The 19,630-nt window shown below is 39.9% G+C and overlaps 1 protein-coding gene across 2 annotated transcripts in view; it reads right to left on the bottom strand.

Annotated features, from left to right (window-relative positions):
- furina (furin (paired basic amino acid cleaving enzyme) a) overlaps positions 1-18,468 on the bottom strand; it is a 79,366-nt gene extending 60,898 nt beyond the window's left edge. The window contains exons 1-2 of one of the 2 annotated variants that reach the window (XM_023395737.2): positions 17,765-18,468; positions 10,859-11,181 (exon numbers count right to left, since the gene is read on the bottom strand). In XM_023395737.2, the coding sequence (XP_023251505.1) occupies positions 10,859-11,068 (210 nt within the window). In that variant the 5' untranslated portion in view covers positions 11,069-11,181; positions 17,765-18,468. Of the gene's footprint in view, positions 1-10,858; positions 11,182-15,654; positions 15,798-17,764 lie in introns of those variants that run through there. The other variant, XM_023395738.2, reaches the window with a different exon arrangement.
- Positions 18,469-19,630: the final 1,162 nt, after the last annotated feature.

Raw genomic sequence — 19,630 nt, 5'->3', positions numbered from 1 at the left:
GGGGGGGGGGGGGGGGTTTAAAGGCGTTTAAAGGAGGATGAGTGAAGCCAGTGGCGGCTTCATGCAGACATTTATGTCATCCTCAGATCTCCAGTCTCCAGAAACACAGATTCATATGCTGTTTTTATCTTCTGAGGATGTTGGCCTCTACCACTATTACTATGAGTCACAACAACTATGAGGTTTGTTTTGACACGATAGTAATTATTGGTTTGACCGGATTCAGTGTCTTTTTGATTAATAACCTAATCTAAAACATAAAACACACCAAAATGTTATCAGTGGTTGAGATACGGTGACAGCACTGACAAAGTGAACGGAGAGAACAAATCTCTTTGGGTGAGAGGTGTTTCAAATTGTTTTGGGGGCAAAACAGTTATCTAGAGTGAAAAGCAGTGTCTACACATGTAGTAGCTTGTACTGCCGTTGTGATATTTTGTATCATAAAACACCTAAAGGACTCCCTTATATCACAACATCTGGAAGGTTCAGGGACACAAATGAAATCGTAAAGAAAGCATTCTACTTGGAAATAATTAAGATCAGATTGGTAGCTCTTTCCCCCACGTTATGACATAACACCTTCTATGCATAAAAATAACAAGGTTATAGGTGGAAGAAATGAACCAAAGGCAATCCTCCAGTTGCCCAGCCTGTTTTGCAGCTGTTATAGAGGTGTGGAGGCTGGAGCCTATTTTGTTCCATGAAGCGGTTACTGAAGAATGACGACAGATAGACTGAAGTGCAGTGCCCAGAGCTTGTATGTCTTAATTTTTTTATTTAGCCTTCATTAAAAAGTATTCCACCACTGAACCACATTCATACACTCGTCTTCTAAAATGTGGCATATGTGATTTCCAGGAACAGTTTCATATCTTATTTTGTTATCCTCACACTGGAATGAGAGCTGTTATGCTAGCATTTCTTCTGTAACAAAGTATTATGAATAGATTAATTTGAGAATTTAACAAAAAATGCTCTCTGGAGATTCTAGTGAGATGCCACAATCATAAACACATATTTCTGAGAATGTCTACTAATGTAAATACTAAAGTGTGCTAAATAATGGGCAATTCAGGTTGGCCTTCTGTAGTTATTGGATTTCTGAAATGCAGAGTCATCTTTTTATTTCTTTAAAGTATTTACAAAGATTTCCTCTATGAACTACATTAGAGTGATTCAAGGAATGAGAACCCAAATGAAGTATTGCGATTTAACAGAGATTACACCACTTTCTCACTGCAACAATTTTTGCATCCCTAGATCAATTCATGTAAAAGATTAATTTCCCATGAAGAGCAGTTTAACAAATCAGATACGATTCTTCTAATTCCCTGTATCAGTCACTGTGACATGGTGCTAATGGTTTAGGATTTGATTTCAGGTACACTGGCTCCAAAGTCCTTCCTCTCAACACAGAAGCCTCCAGCAGAGCAAACAGGACAAGATGATCTCTGCAGTTCATTAACTTTCAAAGAAGAGCTCCTGCACAGAGATGAAGTGAGATCAGGGTCTGCTTAGTGAGAGGGAAGCCAGAGTGTGGAATGAAGGGAGGCTGTTTCATTGACAACAACACAAGGACCAAAGGCAGCAGGACCAAAGAAACTGCAAAGATGCACCACCCTGAGATGAGAAACTATTCGTTCCTCTCTGGATGAGAAGCCCAGCCTCTTAATGGGTCCATACCAAACAAGGGCCCCAATCCAACAGTTCTGACAGAACTGTGTTTGCAGCGTTATCATTACTGCACTTCAAAGCAGCACCATCTCTAAGGGACATGCTACACTGAGTGTACAAGGCTGCACACTCTGCTAGAGCCATCAGCTCTCATTGGCTAAAGTAGGGCAGAGCCACAGCGCACAGAGTGGTGTGTTAAAGATTAATGAAGATATTGCACAAGTAAACCAGCTTACAAAACATGCTTAAGCATGATAAAATATTTAGAAGTGGCAATGTATATAGCTGGTGTGTTTGAGCCGCATGTTTGACTCATGGACCCTGAAAAAGGCCCTTAGGGTATATAAGTTAATCACATATCATGGATGACTAGAAACAGTGATGCTGTCTCAATAGCTGGTTTCCAGGTTTGTGTTAAATGTTGATTGTAGATCACAAATGATTAAACTGCTGAATGGTGAGGACCGAATCAGGAGAGAAATGTATTAATATTGCAAAAAATATTCTTAGGCTCAGTCAGGGTGGTGTTCTGTCAATTAAGGGAGTGTTTAATGTATAGCAATGAAAAGGCATTTGTCATAATCATAAATATTTGGTGATGTTTGCACCAAAGGCTGATTTTAAATGATGTGTCAACCACATATTAATTGGGCGATGCTTCCCTAGTTTATGACTCCTTTTTTGTGTGTACATTAGAATATCGCAAAGTACATCTTTGTTTTCGCCTTCAGAGCATAAAACATCACAAATATTAGCTGACATAAATGAGCAATACCCTTCTCAATATTAATTAATTCCTAAAAGGCTCTTTCCATTTTTCATGTGGACGTGTATACTGACACAGCTGCTTTTTTGTTGAGGAAACCTTCATCTCCATGCAGCTGCTGGAAAAAACACAAATAAGTCCAAGTTTTTTTTGTGACATTTCAAAAGTTCATTACACACTTTGTCACAAAGTCAGATGAAAGACATGCTAGTAGCGTGGTAGGGAGCTGCAGTTTGGTGAGGAAGCAAGGAGGTGTGGATTGAATCCCGACAGAGTTTTATGAAGGTGCTGAGATTTGTCTCTGGTGGATGATGTGTTTGGTGGCAAAGCGGCACAAAGAGGAGGAAGCACCTGTGTGGGGCTGTACAAATCATACAGAGCAGCGCCTTTCAATGCTCAGCATGAAGCTTCTTCTCCCATCATCTCAGAGCTCATCATATCCTGTCAGATGATTTTCCAGCAAATTTCTTTCCCCCTGGTCCCCCCACCCCCACCCAGTTAATTGCTTCCGTTCTCCAGAGTCCAATTATGGACTCCATACATGCAGGATCTCATTTCTGGTATTCTATAATTCACAGTGGTTGTACCTTGCAATAAGGTTTCAACTGAGAGATGGGTCAGGAATAATTTAGCACTTATCAGGCAACGCAGGACAAACAGTTTAGCAGAGCCTCTAAATTGAGGTAATGCAGTTTACACAATTATATCTCCACAAAGTTCTGACTGACAGAAAGACAGGGTAAGACCTCCAACAACTACCATTTCTGCAGGTGAGACAAAAACCAACAACAATGTCACAACAAAGTACAGAGAACGGAGAACACTCTTTAAAAAGTATACTATGTAAAATCAAGTAGAAATAGCACTTTCATGGATTAACAAAGATGAACGATTAGTTCATCCTCTGCCCCGCACGCTACATACAAACCACATTATTTTACTGAAAAAATACAATAAATTGAACAGTTCAGTGCAGACAACACAGGTGAAGAAATGATAAAGCCTATGTCCGGTGTGACTGAATAACGCCCAGTGTGTTTTTGGATTTGAATGGAAACCTGGCTCTTGGAATATTCACTGTAGAATCCAAGAGAAGTGAAAGATGAATCTCCCTGTTTGATTAACACGCTGACATTGCAGAAAGGGTTCCTTCTCAAAATGTTCTTGCTAAAAGCACCAAAAGTCACATGCAAATGATGTCACATTATGTCGATATTAAGGCATTTGAGTAAAAGATACTAATATGATACTGCAAGCTCCTATTGGGAGGGAGTCTTAAGTTTTGAGTTGGCTGTAAAAAAAAAATGTATAAAGGAAAACCAACCAAATGTGCAAGGGATCATAAATTCAGTCCTCCGCCATATCTTTTGAACTACTAAGAAAATTGTGGACTACATTAAAGCTAACTTTCTACAGAGGCTCCCCTTACGTGCAGTGCTGTATCATGAGCCACTGATAGGAGAGTGTCATTTCATGTACTTCATTAGAACTCCAGATAATATCCATCTCTTTTGCTCTTTTAATCTTTTGCTGAACAGAATATTAATAATCTTCATAAAAGGCTCTAACCTCTTCAGAAAGGAGAAAGAAATAAGCACATTAGATACCAGAAATAGGCCAAGATGGTGCTCAGTGAGGAGTACAGTGAGGGCACAGTATGCCAAACACAATCCTCCTTTACATGCAAAGCCCTGGGGTTTACCAGGAGAACAAGCTCTGAAGGCATCTGGTCTCTAAACAGACCAGCCGTATGAACACAGCCATTTTTATCCAACAGCAGTAACAGAAACCACTGTTCACGAGAAGGGAAGTGACATGTTTCTGAGAAATGCTACATATTTACTTTGAAGTGAGTGTAGAAATAGATGATGTTGTTTTTTTATTTTTACTTCTTTTTTTTTCCTTCTACTTCTGGTTATGCAGGAGAATAAGAAATGTATTTTGCATCTGTAAAATATCGTGTCTCGTAAGTTTTACACATTTTTATTTTTCATGAACGAAGACCAGTAATCTGTTTCATACCATCAAGAGGAAGCAGGAAACACAAATACCTTCTTGGAAATGGTGCTATTGACAGCCTTTATACAACACCTCCAGTTCTGTGCAGGAAGACTTAACCTTTATTATGTTATGTAAGTAAAACCTAATCACTCAAAAACAAAGTTGTTGCGTTTATGACTCTGCAGCTTAACCTCTCTATTATGATGGTAATGTGCAGTAATAGGTTGTTTATGAAAAGGAACATGGGTGCAGTAAATTGTGCAACACAAAGAACAGCCAGAATGTAGCCATGCAACGTTGCAAAGAGCAAGTTAAATATTGAGACTCTGCCGCATCATCAGTAAGGAAACTTTCATGAGCTGCATACAAAATGGAGTAGATGGTGAAAGCCTAAGGCCACAGACAGAAAGGCACAATGTTTCAAAACACATGACTGACCTAAAAAATATAAAAAGAATTCTATCTACAGTGGTACTTTAACCAGCTGTCAAGCTTACCAGATCAAATGAAAAAGGGTGCTTTTGTTGTAGCAGTGACCACAATTGATAAATTTTTCAATTAAGCTTTTGATCTTGTGGCTATTTGATCCTATTCACACATTACACCAGTGGTTCTCTAATGTTTTATGGCACGCCCTTCAGAAACAGAAAAAGGTTCACGCCCCTCCCCACCCCACAATTTCTATCAATTGTTAACAATGATAGGGGACGCAACTAATAAAAAGGGATCCATGTTGAATTTTAGCGAAATAAAGCGCAGCACGGCAGCAATAACCATTTCTGGTTGGATTACTTTCACTACATAGATTATATTTATTCAAATGAGTTTCTTTCCATATTTTTCCCCTGGTCATCCATGCCCCTTACTGCAGTGGCTCAATGACCCCACCCAGGGGGGGGCTGCCCCCCAGTTTGTGCACTGAAACACACTATAATGATTTTTAAGATTTATTTAACTTGTATAAGTCCTCCTTATCAAATCACTTCTTACAACTAATAGCCATCCCTCTAATCCCATTTCACTATTTATTTAAATACTGGTGTAATGGGGGTGCAATTGAAACGGGCAAATATTTAAGTTCCCCGTGAAAAACTAAACTGCAAGTCTGATGATGTGGGCAAGAAAAGGTCTTTAAAATGTAAAATAGCCATCCGGAGATGCAAGTTGGCAGTTAATACCCATTTACCACTGAGTGAGTCAGCCGTTTTTTAAATTTTATTACTTTAACTTAGTTTTAATTATTCCCCTTGTTCTGAAATGGCCCTGCAATCTAGAAGCGGAGTCGGAGTGAGAGGTGTAATCCATTGGCACATCACATGGTCACAGCGACCTTTTAAAACTGATAGTCCGCTTCATTTCAGGTACATTAATATTAATATTCTTTACCGGCATCATCTATTGTGTCTCTGTTAACAATGAAGAGAAGAGAAAAAGGGGAGGGCTTTTCAAGCAAGCAGAGACAGTTTGGGCTCTGCATCAGGGTTTTACATGAGTTGCTGTCAGACAATGTTACCATAAAGTTTCCTCACTGACAAGCGCCCAGCACCACTGTCACATTGGCTAGCTTGTCCTGATTGATCAGTACTGACTGATAAAGGGATGGACTCCAGGTGACTTTTGGCCCCGACAAACCAAACCAACCTTGAAGAACTGGCACCAACAAAGAAGAACAGATGCATCACATCAGTCAGCCACATGATTAGCCAGTTGTCTGTGTTCCTGATGTTGTAAACATTATGGAAAAAAAAAAAAACAAACAACAAAATAAACTGGCCAACCATTTTCATGCTCCAGCAAATCTGACTGAAGAGCCGCATCAAATGGGCAGAAAACAAACTGAGATTCTATCTATCTATCTATCGATCATATTTTATATGATATTATATATTTTTTATATATATTTATACATGAAATATTATAATATTTTAAGTAAAAATGCCAAATATGTATATGTGCTGTTTTCCCTTGTCTTAACATCATAATAAAATAACTGTCTTTGGATTAGGGACTGCTGCAGACACAAAAAAAAAAAAAGAAGTTATCTGAAGATGTTGCCTTGAGCTCTAAGAAGCACAGGCATTTTTCACAATTTACATTTTACAAACCAAAGGATTAATCAAGAAAATAACCTGCAGATGAATCTGCAATGTAAGTAATGCATATTGCAAATGCAGCAATAAAATTAATTCTGCAGTTTAAGGCATTTAAGGAGTTATACTGAATTACATTTACAAACATCAGTGTTATCTCATCAAGCAAAATCATGTCAAATATTATGAACTACTCAATAGGTGCAGTGTCCACTGTAGCTCAAATAGGTTTTGAGGTTTATTGTAAACAGCATGCATTGGTTTAGTGCCTTCATCCAAAGCACCTTTACAACCTTACCACTCACTCACTCACTCACTCACTCACTCACTCACTCACTCACTCACTCACTCACTCACCGATGGAAGCAAGCTACCGCGCAGTCTAAGCAGTCTGACCATCGGGAGCAATTTGGTGTCTTTTCCAAGGACACTTCAACACATGAACATGAGGAGCTGGGGATCAAACCGCCAACCCTGTGATTAGTGATTAGGGATCAGATTACCCGCTCCTGAGTCACAACTGCCTCACTGTTGTCAGAATTATCTTCGTTAACTAAGATTCAAGTTGCCTGCTGTGGAGATCGAACGCAGAACTTTCTGGCTTGTAATAAGCCAGCGGTGCTAAACACAGAGCTCACATGTTGTTGCTATTAATCAGTGTGTTTACAAAAATAGGTCAACACATAGCCACCTTCATGACAACATGCTCAATGCGTCACGATGGAGGAACACAAAGATTTGACATGTTTAGAGCAGAGGCTGTATGGATGCCATAGTGTGAGTAGAATGAAGGGGAAATAAAAACAACCAGAATCAGAGCTATAAAACCTGCGCAGCTGCAGTCTTTGATCCTCCCCTCGAGCTCTCCTGCCTAATTCCAACACCTGCACACAGTCAGACACAGCTACACGCACAGCCCCACAGCGCAGACACGCCATGCGTGGCCACACAAGGCAACTCTCATTTCCTATCAGCCGTAGGCAAAAAATGGCTTAACAGATTTGTTTGTCCCCAGCCCGAACATAATGGCTTCATTTTAATCAGTGAACAGCGACGTTATGCAGTCAGGGCAGTGCACAACACAGGAGCATCTTTATTTTAGTCATCATTGTGGTTATAGCTGACCTTTCAAAGTTAATGAACAGAGGGCATTCCTCAATAACATGCTGAGGGGCTAAACAGATGTGACTGTTCCATATCATTTATTCAAAAGGTTTATCACGGCAGTGTCGTGTTCTGGGCTCTCGGGATGTATATCCCCAGCTGAAGGACTCCTGAAGCCAGTACCTGAAGCAGATAATTTAACTAGAGCTGCAACTAACAATTATTTTCATTATTAATTAATCAATCGGTTATTTTACCTACTCATCAATTGGGCAATAAAATATTCACAGTTTTCAAAACGCAAGAGTGACATCTTCAAAGTCTTGCTCGAGAAGCTAGGACCAGAGAAAGTTTTCCACCATCAATTATTAAAATAGTTGCCAATTAATTCCCTCTTGCTTGACTAATTGATTAATAGTTATCATAACAGATCTAAACTTAACCATTTTTACACTGTGGCAAAAAGGCCAGAGAAGCACAACCAGGTGAATTTTGATGATGACCTAATAATGTATTTTATTAATTTTTCATTTCAGTACTACAGGAGCCTGAAGTGCAGGAATAACTTGCACGAGCAAAGAGAGGTTCTCCTCTATGGCAGAATCCATCTCATGATTTTCTGTTTAACACTTAAAAACTGACTTTTTCATTGAGTGTCAGCCTGACACGTACACATTAGAACATAGGTAATGATGAAATGCCACACAGTACAAAACAGAAGTCATGGTTATTTGCACAGAGCACATACCGGGTCAGTTTGGCCTTTTTTTTTTCTTTCTTTCTTTTTTTTTTTTTTTTTTTAGCCTTGCTGTGGGTCATAGCTGGGTTATTCTGATCAACATTCTCTGCTGCACAGAAAAGTACACCAGATCAGAGATCTATCACTCATCTATCTATCTGAAGCTGGTTTAATAAGAAGGATAACTGCTAAAAACCTGGAACATCTGTTTTTACTCCACTCCGTGTTTCAGATTTGATAGAGCTAAAGGCTTTACTCAGCATCTATCCAGCTAACTTTATTAGGCCTGCTTCGTTAGGAGGACCCCTGCTCTGCCGTTTTTCCATCTTAGAGACTGTGTCAAAACTAGCTCGTCAATCCAGCTCAGGTCAGACACAACAGTCCATTTTCTCTCCCTCAAAATATCATAAAATACTAAAGCAAGTTGCTGACACACACCAAACCAAACAGCTCATCATCTCCAGGACAGAGTACACAATTACACCCATGTACTCTGTGAGTACACGGGTGTAATTGTCTGGATTCCTCCTTGTGCTTGGCCAATACATAGTTAAAGGATTTAAGTGTGTAGGATTAGTCATTAGTCTGCACGCTGTGATTCACAGCACAAATAACATTCCTGGTCATGACCAGTAAGACCATACAGAGCAAAACAGAACAATGTTGCCTGGAAAAGTGGTGAGATGAGGGACTTAAAAATCTGCATGTTCTCTGACTATTAGGCTTTGTGTTTCATTTTGTAAAAAGAAAAAGAAAATACAGAAACATATTTAGCATGAAAACTATTCTTAGATTCCTATGATATATTCTGTGTATATACCACATTAAGTTTCATGTCACACCGACCGTAACCGAGCCTGAATGTCTAAAGGTAGGTTGTGCAATTGGCAAATTAAATGTTGCTGAATGTCAATAGTGGAAAAACAGGGTATTTGGAGCAGTCAGTACAGCACCCACAACTGCAAGGTTTTCCCATCTATCCTGAAGGTAAACTGGACAGATAGATACTTTGCAAGTTTATGCATAGAGCCTGTGGTTCAAAGAAGAGTCAACTGAATGGTTACAACCTCAAGTTTCTGTTATTTTATTGCATAGAAAGGTACATCAAAGATGATTTTATGGTATTAAAATGCTAAAATACATTCCCTGAAAGTATCAAACACTTAAGCGCAAGAAATACTTGGCTTTTAAATAGTAACCAAGACAAAGAAGACGCTGTATGAGTAACAATGAGAAAACACACTCCTGTAGCCCTACGGAAGACTAAATTAATTTACAACTCTTACTGTTTTGGGGTTTTTTTTTCCAGGAGAGGACATGATGATGTTATGGGATAATTTGGCTAATTGGTTTCCACTGAAGTCAAACAGGAAGTCATAAACAGAGGAATACGTCACTGACGCACACAGGAAATGTTTATCCGTAATTCACTGCCCACACCTACTGTGCCTACTGGCATAATAAGATCTTCATAATTTAAAGCTTTCTCAATATGGACGAGGCAGTTACCTAAAAACCTCTTTTTTTTTTCTTTTTTTTTTTTTACTTCATCATTTCAGCTCCTACAGACTGATAGTATTTCTGCTTTCTGTCCAGACTCCACACAAAGGCTTATTGTGGGAGTTTCTGAATATACAGTCACACAGAACCACAAGTAAATTATAAGACTGGGATCTCAATCTGTAATTAATTGCTTTGATAAAAATTGTGTGTGTATGACTGATTAAACTGAACAGGGCAGACAAGCTTTGTGATTGTTGGGTTATATTTATAGTTAAAATTACGCGTCGAGACTAATCAGACCATGATGAACAGAGTCTTGTTAAGGCTTGAGCGAGTAGCTGTTGTGAAGTAGGCTCATGTTATCAGTTGGCAGAAAAACATCCAGCTCCTTGCAACACACCCGTTGCGATACAAATACATAATCAACAATGAATGACTGACAAGAAGGCGCTTAGACTGAACATTGGTTTTCACTGCAGCTTTTCTAACTGACTAATCTGAGAGATACAATTACTAACACCTTTTAAAGACTCTAGCGTTTTTTTTTTTTTTTTTGGTGGGTGAAAAATGGCAAGAAAGAGGAAACATAGAACCACAGAAAGAAAGAAATAAAGATATACTCTAAAAAATATATAAGATATGCTCTTTGACAGCTTTGGCAAACGGGAAGGCCCAATAAAATGAACTTTAAAATAAAAGAGCATCATAAATAACTCGTAGCTTAATTATAAGTGAGCATATCTGGTTATTGATAAAATATTAGAACACATAAATGAATAATTAATCTGATGTTAAACACGTAGCATTGCAAATATTTAGGAAGCCGATGAGCACTACAGTATATTAGCATAGTCAAAATGTAGTTTTTTTCTCTTGTGGCCACTGTATCACTACTACTGTAAAATGTCAGCACTTTGACTTCCTTATTATCTCTAGATAGAAAAAAAAAAGCTTGCTAAAATGCAGCGTTTTACTTACATGTCCGTAGTTGATGAACCCATGTTTACTGGCAATTCGATCAGCTTCCTCCTGACCTCCAGGTATGTGGACAGCCCATGTGTTGGTGTAGACCTTCTGACCGAGCGCTGGTTCCAGCCCAGAAACCAACAAGATCAACAGAGGCCCGAGTAACAACTCCAGCAGCCTCAGCTTGCGCCCTTCAGAGGGAGATGGAGGGCCAGAAGCCATGGGTTCTCCTAGTGCAGCACAATCTCTGAGCACAACGCCTCTCCGACAGGCCGGGCTGCCCACGGTACATGCAGGTGCACAGGGAGACAAAGAAGGGAACGGTCACAGCTCACCTGACGGAGAAACAAAAAAGAAGAAAAACATTTACATGTCTGAAAGGGTCAAAAAGCCTGGTGATGAAGTCACGGGCGAATCATTCCTTGTGATCCCCCATGGCCATAAAACTGTAACACAAAAGAAGCCTGTGTAACCTAGGCACGTCAAGAGTCACAGGGAAACTATTCACATGAGGCCAAATGAAGAAGACTTGGTCAACACTTGAGGTTTTGTCCCTCCTTTTGTAGCTGCTTCCATGTTCAGGGGAATAGAACACAAACAACAACAAGGGAGTAAACTTGATGGGTCACACATTAAATAATGTATTCATCTGTTTTGTCCATGAGGAAGAACAGCTACCTCAACATTAGTTTTGAGCAAACGTGCTAGAGCCCAGCTAAGTACAGGCATTTGATAATCCCACAGGAAGTTGTGAGCAGGACGCCGAGGCCTGATGTTGCGGTCAAGACACACAGCAGCAAATGTTGGCGTTTACACTCCCATGGGAGGATACGCTAGATGAAGTTTGCAAAAGGAAAATGCTTAGGTATACTGGGCTGGCAAAGGAGGTGGAGAAGTGTGGTTGGAAAGCTAGACTACGCCCTGGATGCTGAGGGATCAGGGCAAAGTCAGTCTTACTATGAGGTGAGGTAGCCACTCGAGGGGGTGGAGTTTAAATGCCTGAGGCAGCAATGGCAGCCCATGGCAATACTCTTATGAATAAGACAAAGCAATATACCGTGTGATAGCATAGCTACAGTAGCCAGAGTGAGCAGAGACGCAGATCTCAGCTCATGGTTTAATTATTTGCTGATACAATTTTTCCTCTAAGCTGTTGTTTGGAGCCAGGAGGGGGTCAGGTGTGGCTGTAGTCTGTTAAGACAATTATCCAAAGCGCTAACCCTGCTGTAACCCAGAGTTGACTGGACCGTACTGAATACAGCGCCACAATTCTGTGTTTCCTACTTGCATGCAGTCACATTTCTCCTCCTGATTCTAATCTACAGTGGGACAGGGTTTCTCCAGTCATTTTGTTGGTGTAATAGCCCTTCTATAATGGCCCTGTCTCCAGGGTTAGCTACTCAATGGACAAAATGGAGAATTTCAAATCACCGTGCCATCATGCCGCACTCCAAATGAACAAACAAGCTCCTCAAAATTTCCCTGGACAGTTTGTTGAGGAGAATGAATGATGTTTTTAGATGTGACTGAAGCAATCTGCTGTGCACTCAAATAGTCATTTACTATACAATTTACCAAGGCGTTTCATATTAAAAAATACTCAATGACCAATTCAAGCCACTGTGCGAAGCACTGTGCATTTTCAATTCAATATACTTTTGATATAAAAAAGAATTTATAATTCAATACATTAACTGATTGACTACACTTTATTTACCTATTACCATGAGTCGAGCTGGTTCGTGGATTAACAGCTGCCTAATCAGATCTATCTGACCGGCTTACTCTCCAACTAAATGTTTTAAAACTTCAGGAATTTGGGGTACTGGTTGATTTGTGGGAAGACTTTTAGGTGGAGATAATTTGTCTATCCATTGCTTAGTGAACCTCACCGGATGCTGTTGATGCATCCCGTCTCTGTTTCCTCATGAACAACTTCAGTGTGTTGTAGGGTCTGTTTACTTATGTGGTATATTAAATTTGCTTATACACTCAGTTGCCACTCCATTAGGTAGGCCTGTACAATGTAATGCAATCTTATACAACAGCACTGCCATGATGCTCAGTTTTTGGTGACATTGTGACAGAAATGTCTAAATTTAATTATATACCTCCCACATGTATGTCAATAGGAATGGCAAAAAGATTAGACAAACCTCTCAATAATAAATTAATAATAATAAAATAATTATTAACGTGACATTATTAATTTAATAAACATATAATTGAATTTACACATCTACAATGTCACCAAACGCTGAACATTAGAGCCATCATAAACGTGGCCTTTATGGCTTAACAGTTGCGTTCGATTGCACATGTAGATTGTACAATTTTCACCGCTGAACAGGTCGGCCCTCTGTTTCACTTAGAGCAGTTCAAGTTACTGGATTTGCCCTACCAGTCTAAGCGCCTGAGCCAAATGAACGTAAAGAATGATGCTGAGGGTTCTCCACTGATCGGGAGAGGAAGGATACTGTATTGGCCTAAATATTAGACGATTTGTTTTGACTGGAAATTTAGTTTTATAAGTAATTGAGAGTGCAATTGTAAATACGTCCTTCTTCCAGATTATTGCATTATGGGCTGTTTTGGCCTTATTATGTAGCTAGGCTAGCGAGTGTTTTCGAGTATGTCTAAATTTAGTCTTTCAGAGATAGTCAGTCCGAAAAAAGTGTTTTATTAGCCAAGTCGAACCTGCAGTTTCTGAAGGCTGGTATAACAGGCTTTGCTGCCACAGAGAAAATATATTCATGATGAGTGAAAACGAGTTCTCCCAATGTTGTTGTTAAGTAGCCAGATGGCTATGGGCGGATGAGAACATCTCAGTTCAAATCTATTCACAGTAAGCCTTGTTTCACCAATGTTTTGTACAGCACACAGTGCAATCACTCATGAAAATGCGAAGGATTACTTCAAGACATAACACTTAGTTCATCAATAAGCATATTTGTTTTGCTTTTCTTATTGCTAACATCTGCGTGTGCTGTGAGAAACAATAAACTATGTTGTATTTTTATAAATACTAAAATGATAATGAAAAATTATGTGAAAATGCAAACCACTCGAGCGCCTAAGCCTAAGCCCTGCGGTACCCGAGCGAAAACCCTTTGTTGTACCCGTTGCCCATTTCGCATCAAATTGCTCATGTTGCTAAGATAGCTGCACCTACTCTGAAGTTTTTCATTAAGTAATTATACAGCCATCGCTCCATACGCTGAGGTCAAAAATATGCTTGGTTTCCGTCATTAACGGTGTTGTTTCATTAACATTTCAATGTTAATTTTGCAGGTTTTTGTAATTGGTCTAATCCTATTCACTTAGACCATGATGCACAGACTAATTACAAACCTTTTCAAACATCTGTTCACTGATTTTTTTTTTTCTAATCAAGATTAGAGTTTCAGCTGTATTCATTTACCTAAATCCATTATTAAATCACACATAAGGAATTTTGTTTCACTTAATTACACATTCACAGGTATTTACCAAACATGTATAGCTTCTGATATTTGTTTATTTTCTTTGGAAGTAGGGATACTGTTCTGTATATATTTACAAGTAAATAAAAATAAAATCCTAATTTTTTCACACTGAGCTTTCACAAAATGTTCATTAATTCATGTATATTTAAAAAACAACAGTTCAGACATGCATCTCCATCAGGTATTCATTAATTTGGTATGAATGGCCCAAGAGGAAGAATTACTCTTGCCACTGTAACAATCTATGTAGTGACTAATTTTCCCATCTGACTCCCTGAACTCCCTCGATAATATAATTTCTTTTTCTTCTTCTTCTTTTGCTTACATCATTAAAAAAACACACACTGAACAATGTCACAACAACTCCTTTGAGCAACTCTCAGCCACAGACTTAACACAGATAACAGGCTGACAAATAAGCAACAGCATGTTTGGCCATACTGCTTACAACCCTGAAATGTTTATTATAAAAGAAGCCTTGTTTGTTTAGTGGCTATTCAAATCGATATTTGAAACCCTTGTACCCTCTACAATTAACAGATGCATGCGTGGAACTGATAAAAATGTTGAACACAATTTAACTATAAAACTTAAAAACTTTAACCTGCGGAAAAGACTTGAAGGCCAGAGTATTTTTGACAGCAATATCCCGAGAAGTTTTCTAAGCAAAGTGACAAGTAAATGTCTGAAGCGCTGAGACAGACTTGGTTCAGTGTGTTGTGAAGCCAAAGTACAGGGAGATGCATCATTAGCGATCAGCAAGCTTACAGGTCAGCCTGGCTGTGAGCTGCCACGACAAGCTGCTAATCCATGCCGGGCATTTCAACAGGAGATGTTCATTCCATTGATACCTGGATAACAGCTAATTTCACATTACAGACAGCTACACAGTATTAAAAACAGGCGCCATGTATATTAAACCAAACAAAACAAGTCAGGTGCCAAGGCAAGTGTTTCTCAAAGGTGAACTGTAACACTCACATTGCTCCACTACCTCTCAGTCCTTGTTTCCTGCTCATTTAAGCCTATTTCATAAAACACATATGTCTAAGTAGCGAGGATCCACAACCAACACTAATTACATGTTTACTTTTTATAATCATCAGCTCAGTTCCTGCAAAAATTGACGAACAACAATTGCTTCCCATCTCAGTTCTCCCTCATTTTGACATGTTCAAAAGCGGCAGCTTAACTCTGGCTATTTAAACCAATATTTAGTATTCATCAGGTTTAAATCAATCAAAATTTTAAAGTACAGCCCACGATGAAAATTAGTAAACAAGAAAGATAAAGAAAGCTTGAGAAAAGTCCTGCGGTACTCACTCAACCCTGTCCTCTTTGCCTTGGGGCAACAAGTAAACAGAATGTGAACGTTTCCAAAGCTCTGTTTGATTTCGAGACTCACTCTGATTTTAAGTACAGACGCCTGTGACCTCATCTAGGCGCTCGACCACTCAGTTTTCTTAACGTCAGCGTGAAAACCACACACTGTGGCATAACAACTGTCCAGCTACTTTACTGTTCGCCAGAGATAAAGCAGAAGCCGACTGTCCCTCTGAGTGGTCTTTAGTGTTACCACAGTAAATGATACCATATGCCAGACTGTGATAGGAGAGGTTATAACTGAAAAAAAGCTACGCCAAATTATAATTAGCCAAGTATGATTAAACACAAAGGATAATAGCAGCCTCATTACCAAACTCATCAGGATGTTTTTAAAAGGAAACAGTTTACACCTCATCAGTTTATTATTTACATTTTAATGAGATAAAAACCAACTCACATACATTTATCCAATATGACCCTTTGCTCGCACTCAAACATCTTATAATTACTGTTAGTTCTCACATTGTGACACGCAAGAAATCAATATCTCAATGCAGGCGCACTCACACAGCCCTCAAGAGTGTATTTGGGAAATAACAAGCTGTGTGTGGCAGCGTAGCAAAATGACAGTAACAATAGCGATTGCAAGTTAATTCATTAGTATGCCATAAACAAGACTAAAATTACACCAGCGTTCCCTGATGAATAGTGCGAGATATAACTTCACCAGTGAGATACCATATAAGATCCTAAACAGCGATAAAGAGAAGTAGCATCGTGGCAGATTGTGAGTATAACACAGGGTTTATAGCTATTGCACCAACAACATGGCCCTGACATAGTAAGCTACCAAGTAACAGGCATGCAGCAGACTAATTAATATCTGCCCCTAATTCTTTAACATGTCAGTATCATCAATCCAGTGTCATAGGGTGTAGACAGAGACACCACTTGGGTGGACCTTTCTATGATCTTTGCAAGTATGCTGTAATTTTTTATAGGAATTTTTATTGCAAAACCCATTTGATGTTTAATGGCTTGACTCTCCTAATTACAGTAGTTAAAAACAATAGCAAAACCCTTGTTGTCCGGTACATTTGTTTTTTACCAAGTGCTGTCAACACCTTCCACAGACTTCCTGCAACAATGTCAGCATTAATGATTCATACAAAAACACTTGATAATCATAATGTTTTCTGTTATGCCGGCAACTCAAACTAATTTTTCCCTCTCTGAGTTCAGTTTTCCAGAGATAAGAACAGGAACACATGTGAAATCCATTAAGGAGCTTGTATGGAATGGAAATTCTTGCACAACATAAAGACAAGGCTACATGTAATCACACTGTACATGGACACCACCTGGCCCTCTTACAACACTTACATTCAGAACAATATGCTTTGTGTATTTGAGAAGCATTGTTTTCATTTGGAACATGTAACCGCATGCAAGGGGCTCCGTAACCTTGTTCTAGTGTTTGTCCATAACAATCAGCAGCTCAATATTGGGAGGAGTAAAATTACACTGTTGGATTTAGTTGAAGCACAAACAACACAAGCAGGTCACGTCCCATAATATCTCAATGTAACATCTGTTGTGACACTGAAAATCCAGTGTTGGGTTACACTTTATCTTTTCACTTAAAAGTTCATGTTCATATCTGACCAGATTATTTTCATCAGATAAACAGTGTACAAGAAAGAAATGCAGATCGGAGCAAGTCATCCAGAGAGGTTAATAACTTAACTCAATTCAAAAACAAACAACATCTTAGATTCATATTTTGAATGGCACATTTAAAGCTGCGTTTCTCAGATCTGCATTTCTGATGTCAAAGTTCACTCCTAATGAATCTACGCGCCACAGCCTCCATAATCACACACACAGATCAAGAGTATAGTAATAAAGGCAAAGCAAAAAGTGTCAACACCACGCACAGTGCTGAGTGTTTACAGGGAACAGAGATTAACTGCAGAAGAGCTGGGGAAGGAGGAAAACTTCTCCCTGTCTGGCCTGCAGCGCCTAACACTTTATGAGCTCAACTTAAGGGGGTTAAATATATCAGCTGACAGGGGTAACGCTGTGAGTTTGCGGTCGGTGGACTCACCTCACAAGTTAAGTCCGTGACAACAACACGTAGTCATAATGTGGCTCGGAGCAGCGGCTGGAGCGGATCCGATGAAGACTCCTCCGCTTGACAAATATGTCTGAAACTGTACCGCGCCGTGATTAACGCAAACTTGACACCGCGGTAGGCTGACCTGCTCCGTCTCACAGGTGCCTCCCCTTTTCTTCTTCTCTCATCCACCCCTGACGAACATTTCCGATCCTGGCTTTCTCACATTTTACTACTCATTCCCACAAGAGCAGTGTGGATCACGACCACCACGATTTTTTTTTTTTTTCGCCACTCCGCAGGAACAACCACAGAAACCGGACGCGGCGCAGTCGACGTCAGCTAGGCATGTGTGTGTGAGTGAGAGAGAGAGAGAGAGAGAGGGAGAGAGAGACCCCCCCCCCTTTCAAGCCGACACACAAAAACTAACAGCAAGCGGGATCAATGAGATAATATACTGTCCTGCCCCGTCCTGTCCTGTGTTGGGGTCCCGTAGCCGGGAGCACGGTAAACTCGCCAGCCACGAAGCCCAAACAAGTAAAAATACAAGCTGGAGCAGACGGAAACTTACAAACGGCTCAATTTACCAGCTTCCTTTTACATCTTGCTCGAGCCGGCTTGTTGTTGTCTCACACAAACCGACGTTAGAAGCGACGACGGCACGGTGAAGCGACAGAAAAATAGATAACGGAGAATCGCTGGTTATAAATAGTCATGATAGCCCTCCGGTGTACAGCTGAGTGGTCCCTTCAAGCCCCAGGAAATACGTCACGGCCGCGGACAAAGTGGAGACGTTAGAGCAACACCTCCTCACCGAGCAGCGGCGCTGCTGCAGCGCCACCTGCTGCTCACAGGTCGCGTGGCAGCCTTGATCTGGGGCCGAGGCTGGCAGCTGCCAAACAGCCTGTTTATACCCAGGTGGAAAATGTATTATAGTTGAAAAGCGCGTAATAAATAACGAGTATGAAGCCGACTGCATGCCAATAAACGCCAGCTTGGTAGAGAAACGTGTTGACAGGACAGACACAGTAAATTGCCAGTTTCCTCCAGGCCAGATTAACCTGTTTGGAGCTGCTGTTTTTATTTCATAAACTTAAAGAATAGGGAAAAAAAGAAACAGTAATTGTGGGTAGTGAGTTTGGGTACCCTTGGTAAATCCTCCTTTGGCAGATGTCACAGCTTGCAAACACTCTTGGCAACCAGCTAAGTCTTTCTGTTCTTGATTTAGAAATTTCCCCTAACTCTTCCTTCAGATCACTTCTGAGGGAAGATCAGTTATCAGTGGGATATTTTAGGCTCACACAGATCTACCAAGAGATTTTTAAATGACGTTGATGTCAAGGGACTGCAACAGTGCATTAACATCTGAAGATAGGCTAATTTTTAATGTCTGTGCTGCAGGGGTTTCATTTACATCTTTTCGCTTCAGAAATCAGCAAAATATGTAATTTGCCCAGAGGTGCTTAAACTTTTGCATCCAACTGCACATGACAGCTCCATCATTTGCCCAGACCAGCTGGTGGCTTATCCTAATGCTGGAATAATACTAACCTATCGAGTCTCACTTTTTTTGTGTCAGACAGTTCATGATGAGTTCATTTAACCCAACTTTCATTATTGGTTCCCATAAGGCAGGTGACCTTTTCTGCATGTCATTCCCTATCTCTTTCTCCCCTCATTTGCAGTTACCTCTCCATTCGATCTATCTAATAAAGGCATAAGATGCCCTAAAAAATAATTAAAAAGAAAAGAAATATGCACAAGGACGATAACAGATAAAACTAGTGTTGAAACTAGAGTTTGACTCAGGAACCCTGTACTAGACAGGACCACAAGCTAATACTAAGCTAAGTGGGT

Source organism: Seriola lalandi, unplaced genomic scaffold (assembly GCF_002814215.2).
Source record: "Seriola lalandi dorsalis isolate HSWRI2012SDOR001 ecotype SW California unplaced genomic scaffold, Sedor1 jcf7180002054968, whole genome shotgun sequence".
NCBI classification, from domain to species: Eukaryota; Metazoa; Chordata; class Actinopteri; order Carangiformes; family Carangidae; genus Seriola; species Seriola lalandi.
Note: the sequence above shows the minus strand (reverse complement) of the source record. Positions and strands in the feature narration are given on the sequence as shown.